The sequence below is a fragment of the Lactuca sativa genome, chromosome 4, assembly GCF_002870075.4.
Source record: "Lactuca sativa cultivar Salinas chromosome 4, Lsat_Salinas_v11, whole genome shotgun sequence".
In the NCBI taxonomy this organism is placed as follows: domain Eukaryota; kingdom Viridiplantae; phylum Streptophyta; class Magnoliopsida; order Asterales; family Asteraceae; genus Lactuca; species Lactuca sativa.
This window is the reverse complement of record NC_056626.2, coordinates 250,061,663-250,068,463: the sequence shown is the minus strand read 5'-3', so window position 1 is coordinate 250,068,463 and position 6,801 is coordinate 250,061,663. Positions and strand designations below refer to the sequence as shown.

Genomic DNA, 6,801 nt, shown 5'->3' with positions numbered 1-6,801 from the left:
AAGACTATTATAAACATAACATGGCAACAGAGACAACACATAAATATTATTAAATAAGACCTTAGTCTTTAATGTGTCTATATAAGCATACTTTTGTATGTTTTAAATACTTAACGAAGACCTCGTATAGTGTTATTGTCGAGACACGTGAAACAGATCATGCCTCAATCACGTGACCCGTCATCCCCACCGTTTACTTTGGGCCATCTAACCGTAACTGCCACGTGTGTCCAGAAACACAATCACATCACAGATGATCCAACGGTGGAGATTATCCCTCCCACCCTCTGAAACTAGGGTTTTCTCTCTCCTATATATATCTCTGAAGTTTCTCCATGGTCGGTGCAGTGCAGTTCCGTCTGCCCTCCCGAAAAAACAAAATATTTCCCCCTCACAGAAATTTCAATCTCCGTCGACGCTGATCTCCGACCTCGGATCTCCGACGAATTATCCTTTTTTTTTTTGAAAAATCCGTATAATTTTGCGTTTACGGTGTTGTTGAGCTTTTAGTTTTCTATTAATTTAGTGCGTTAAAAGAAAAAAAAAACAGAGAAAAAATGGCGCAGATTCAGGTACAGCCTCCTCCAGTGTCTGGATCAAATGTTGCGACAGGAGCGACGATCAATGCAGGTGTTGTTGCCGCTACGGCTATCGCTGGCGGAGCGGTGGCGGGTGCTAACCAGTCTTTTGTGACGACTTCGCTTTACGTTGGGGATCTAGAGTTTGGCGTGACTGATTCGCAGTTGTACGATATGTTTAATCAGGTTGGACAAGTTGTTTCGGTTAGGATTTGTAGGGATTTGGGCACTCGGCGATCCCTTGGTTATGGTTACGTCAACTTTAGCAATCCTAATGATGGTTAGTATCTACCTGCATTTGTTAATTTGATGTTCATCAGATTATTTTCTCTAATTGTTAACATTGAATACCGGATGTTTGTTGTCGTAGACTCGCCAAACACAACGTAACCGTTTCTTTCACACCTTCTAATTCTTATGTACAATTTGTTTAATATCGCATTCTTATTATCAATTACATCTTTGGTATGTTGGGGATTTCCATGTCTGTATCTCTGGTTTTCAATCCGTGTACTTTTAAACCTAGTATATAGAATAATTTAAGGCTCAATTGTCTTCCATTCTAATTGTGTGATCCTACACCCCCCCTGTCCAGAATACTGCATAATTATAGAACTTTTTTTTGAGCTTTTCACGTCTTCCATTCTATGTATAAGACTGGATTAGATTTTCAACAATGTATTTGTCACTTGTAAAACAACCATTGTATGATTTTAAGTTTTTAACATTTGGTAAACAAATGCAAACTTGGAGGGCTGATTTTCCACAAGGTGACAATTACAATGGTTGAAAATCTACTTCCTTCTGTTCTTGGAATCAAGGGATTCATTGGTTTTGCATATGGATTTTTACCTTCAGCCAAACATGAAAGCAAATGACAACAAAGTAAGACATTTACATTTACACTTTATGTTTACTCGATTGCAGCTGCAAGAGCTATTGGTGTGCTGAACTTTACTCCAGTAAATGGAAAGTCGATTCGGATCATGTATTCTCACAGGGATCCAAGCATTCGGAAAAGTGGAACTGCAAATATCTTTATCAAGGTAAATTTCTACATTTCCATTAATAATTTTACATATTGTTGGTTTGACTTTTTGTGCTTCTGATCTTTACTTACATTAGAAATCACTTATTGAAAAGAGATGTTACAACTTTGCAATTGTTTTTAGGAAAATCTTCATAAATGGTCCCTGTGGTTTCCAAAAAAATCGAGTTCAGTTCTTTACTCTTTAGGTCATCAACGATGGTCCCTATGGTTTAAAAACTTTTAATGGATGGTCCTTTTGGGTGACTCTATCTGTTTTTTTTTCTGCCAAGTCTAACCATGCGAGGGTAAAATCGTCTTTTCCATACCGCAGGGACCATTCTTGAAGATTGTTTTAAGTTTTCTTTTGAATTATAAATTAAACAATCATTCATCTTCTCCATCATTTATGTTCCAACTTCTAAGTTCTAACAATTGCCATTAATTTCAACTTTTTACAGAAACTATATAATGAACTTATAAGCATTTTATTCTTTCTTGTGTATGTTAAGCCATACATTATGGATAGAATCATGGGATACAGCAGTAAAAATACTAAAATGCTGAATGGTTTACTCATCCCTTCTTCTGTTTCTCTATCATTCCATTTTTGGGCTCTTTCCCATTTCTCAATATTACAGTTTGTTTCCATTAATTGATGTATCCTTTCCTTTTTATACAGAATTTGGACAAGACAATTGACAACAAAGCTTTGCATGACACATTTTCAACATTTGGCAACATTCTTTCCTGCAAGATAGCTACTGACTCCATAGGCCAATCAAAAGGCTATGGATTTGTTCAATTTGACACTGAAGAAGCTGCTCAAAGTGCAATCGATAAGCTAAATGGGATGCTGATGAATGACAAACAAGTCTATGTTGGTCATTTTCTTCGAAAGCAAGAACGTGACTCTTCTTCAACAAGAACAAAGTTCAACAATGTTTATGTAAAAAACCTCCCTGAGTCCACAACTGATGAGGATTTGAAAAAGACTTTTGGTGAATATGGTATGATTACAAGTGCTGTAGTTATGAGAGATAGTGATGGGAAATCAAAGTGTTTTGGTTTTGTCAACTTTGAGAATGCTGATGATGCTGCTAATGCTGTTGAGGGGTTAAATGGGAAGAAGTTTGATGACAAAGAGTGGTATGTTGGGAAAGCTCAGAAGAAATCAGAAAGAGAAATGGAGTTGAAGAGTCGATTTGAGCAAACTGTAAAGGAAGCTGCTGATAAGTATCAAGGTCTTAATTTGTATGTCAAGAATTTGGATGACACCATTGATGATGATAAGCTTAGGAAGCTGTTTTCTGAATATGGTACAATCACATCATGCAAGGTTTGTTTTCTCCTTTCGTTTGTTTCTTTATTATATTCTTTCTATTACAAGATTCCACTTTTGATTTTTTATTGTACTTTGAAAATTTTGCTCGATTATACTTTTGTATTTTCTAATTTTTCTTTTTGGGATATACATTGAAAAATCTCACTATGGTATATAATTGGGGATGTTTTATAGGGTTAGTTTAAAAACAAAAATTATATTTTGTGTTTTTTTACGGGTTAAACCTCAAATTTATTTTTTGCTTGAAAAAGACCTTGTATTTTGTCATTTATTCCAAAAAAGCCCTCAACTTTGTATTTTTTCCGAAAAAAACCCTCAACCTTTTTAGTTTTTCTCAAAAAAACCCTGACATTTTACATTTTTTTTCGGAAAAAATGACTGAAAGGGCGATATCGGAAAAAATGAAAAAAATACAAAGTCTTTTTCAGGCAAAAAAAATTGAGGTTTAATCCGGAAAAAAGACAAAGTATAAGGTCTTTTTTTATATTAACCCTATTTTATAAGGTAGAATTTGTAATAAGAAAAAATGAAAGTAGGATGTTATAATGAACAAATAAATAAATGTACATTGCGATTGAACAAGGTGAGATAGGGAGTAGTAGCACATAATCATTTGTATGTGCAAAAGATGTGAATGCCCTCCTTATCCTCATCATCAAACACTGTTTCATATAATAAACAGATTTAAAATAGTGGAAAACTAATTTTAGTATTAATGTTCATTGGCTTAATAGGTTATGCTGGATCCCAATGGAAATAGCAGAGGCTCTGGATTCGTGGCCTTTTCAACTCCAGAAGAGGCTTCTCAAGCTGTAAGTATCATGTATAGTTTATTTTTAAATAATTAAAAAAAAAAAACTATTTTTGATTAAAAAAAAATTGTAGCTTGGGGAGATGAATGGGAAGATGATTGTCAACAAGCCACTTTACGTTGCACTTGCTCAAAGGAAAGAAGAGAGGAGGGCTAAGTTACAGGTAATATAATACTGTTTGTTTTCTCTGATGAAATGGAATGAACTATTCATGAAGTAATATACTAATATTTATTCTTTCAAAAGGCACAATTTTCACAAATGAGGCCTGTTGCAATGGCAAACTCAATGGGCCCACGTATGCCCATGTATCCGCCCGGTGGTCCAGGTATCGGGCAGCAGCTTTTCTACGGGCAGCCTCCTCCTGCTATGCTTCCTCACCAGGTAAAATTATTATTTCCCCTTTTTTCTTTATTAAATTAAATAAAATAAACTAAAGTAAGAATCAATATTCTATTATTTATTTTTAGGCGGGTTTTGGTTACCAACAACAGTTGGTCCCTGGAATGAGGCCAGGTGGTGGGGCCCCAATGTCAAACTTCTTTCTCCCCGTTGCTGCCCAACAAGGTCAACAAGGTCAACGCCTCGCTGGCACTGGCAGGCGTGGTGCTGCTGCTGCAGGCTCTGTTCAGCAGCCTCTTCCCATGATGCAGCAGCAGGTATTTATTTAATACTATTTATTTGTTTTATCATTTTTTAAATGGCTCAAAAATCAAGAAACAGTAACGTATTAATTTCCAATTTTTTCGGTCAGATGTTTCCAAGAGGACGCATGTATCGTTACCCGGGTCGCAATGCACCGGATTCAAATCTCCCAGTGCTTCCCGTCCCATACGATCTCAGTGGTGGCATGTTTCCTCGTGATGCAGCTGGAGCAACAGCAATGGGCCAGCCGATGCCAATTACAGCTTTGGCTTCTTCCCTTGCTAATGCCCCTCCTGAACAGCAAAGAACGGTATGTATGTTTGTTATTTTACATTTTGTTAATTATTCGGACTGAAGTTGCAAGTTTGTGTAAAGCATAGGGACCAAATCTGGAACTTACTCTAATATGTGTTTTAAATGAATGGACGGACAGATGCTGGGTGAGAGTTTGTATCCACTGGTGGATCAGTTGGAACCTGAGAATGCTGCTAAAGTGACGGGAATGCTTTTGGAGATGGATCAAACGGAAGTGTTGCATTTACTGGAGTCGCCAGATGCTTTGAAAGCAAAGGTGTCTGAGGCCATGGATGTGTTGAGGAATGTCAACAACACCACCAACACCAACACCAATACCCCAGCAGCTCAGCTTGCTTCCCTGTCTCTTAAGGACAACCTTGTTGCATGAGAGAGTAATTTCTTTTTATATTTTATTTTGCTACTATTTAATGAGCCAGCCAGAGGTCTAGGTTGTTACTTTTTTTTTTTTTTTTAAACTTCTAATTTGGAGTTTTTTTTTATAGAATTTTATCTATCCAACTTTGAAAACATCATTGAGACGCCTCGGTTTGCTCTTGATGTGGGGTTTTGTTTTATGGGAATTTAACTTAATTTGTTTTTTTTATTCTTTCTGTTTTTGTTGATTGAAATCGCTCCTTAATGAAACTGGTTTTAGTCCTAAACTGGTTCAAAGTTCAAACACTCAAAACTGTTCTAAAATCGGACTAAAGTTACATAACAACCTTATATAAAGCTTAGGTATTAAACCTTTAATCTGTGTTGTTTTTGGCTAATCAACATATAACCAACCTATTTCTATTTCAAATGATGTGATCTGATTTTGTTATAGTCAATTATCTTGGTTTTATTGATTTGTTGGTTTTTGAATGATTTTATATGATTGCATATAAATGATCCAATATAAATGATCCAAAACGATGTAGTATCAAGGTTGTTATACATATAAATGGGCTACAACATAAATAATACACCTCAATAAATTGTGAGGCAAAAACAGTTGAAACATAGGGATGAAAAAAAGTTATATGATAAACTCATCTTTAGTTCCACAAGTAGCTTAAGCTGTGAAAGCTTAAAGTGAATATTTAAAGAGACATTGATTAAAATAACCACTGAAATATAATTGATCAAAATAGCCCATTATTTGGTAAATTGGCAAAATAACAGATACATCTAGAACAAGTCTTTTTGGACTCGAGTCTGTTGAGAAACGTGTTTCAAACTCAGTGGACCTACTTAATGCATTTCTGGAAAGCACATTGAGACAGACGACATCTCAGACTAATTGACAAAGTAAAACATGGTATTCGATCATAATGATATTGAGGTTTTACGGGTTAGTTCCTTTTTTTTTTTTTTTTTTTTTCCTTATAGTAGCACTTAAGAAACGTAGTCGAAAATGTTTTCATTCATGTCCACAATGTGAACTACATGTCCGTAATTAATTGTTATTGCATATCCCAAACCTTTGAAAGCTACTTATTTTTCATTTAGTGATCGTTTTAATAACTTAGAAAACTACTATAAGGTCTTTTTTGTAGCCTTTAGCTTGTCTTTCGACTACTCTGGAATGAACGGTTGTATTTTAACATGGAAGAACAATGTGGAATGTAGGGGAGAAATGAACTGTTGTATTTTAACATGGAAGAACAATGTGGAATGTAGGGGAGAGTTTATGCGAACATGCAAATAATTTGCGAAAACGCTAAAACAAGAGAAAACTATGAGATTGTACTACCTCAACCTTATATTTTGGACAATAATCCATCCAAATTTTGAACTACATGATGATAATCGATGATACATGAGAATTGTTTCATATTAGCAAAACATGATTTTTGACATTTTTATTATAAAAACATGAATTTAAAAGCGGTTAAGAAGGTGAAAAAAAATAGTTGTTAAAAACGTATTTAAATCTATATTATCACAACACAATCCAATGTAAACTTATTATCTTTAATCTATTGATAATAAATTTAATTTTTATAATACTTGTGTTTGATTTTTATAAGATAAAATATAGTTTTCTCGTTTTCCCAAAATATTTATGTTTTCACATAAACCTACTTATATATAAGGGAGAGTTTATATATA

General features: G+C 34.8%; 1 protein-coding gene across 1 annotated transcript; it reads left to right on the top strand.

Moving 5' to 3' along the window:
- Positions 1-333: 333 nt before the first annotated feature.
- Positions 334-5,308, top strand: LOC111911072 (polyadenylate-binding protein 2). The gene is made up of 9 exons (XM_023906854.3): positions 334-858; positions 1,506-1,624; positions 2,288-2,944; positions 3,685-3,762; positions 3,836-3,925; positions 4,009-4,146; positions 4,233-4,421; positions 4,517-4,717; positions 4,841-5,308. Exons 1-9 carry the CDS (start codon positions 558-560, stop codon positions 5,090-5,092), a joined length of 2,025 nt encoding a protein of 674 aa, XP_023762622.1. The 5' UTR covers positions 334-557; the 3' UTR covers positions 5,093-5,308.
- The last annotated feature ends 1,493 nt before the right edge of the window (positions 5,309-6,801 follow it).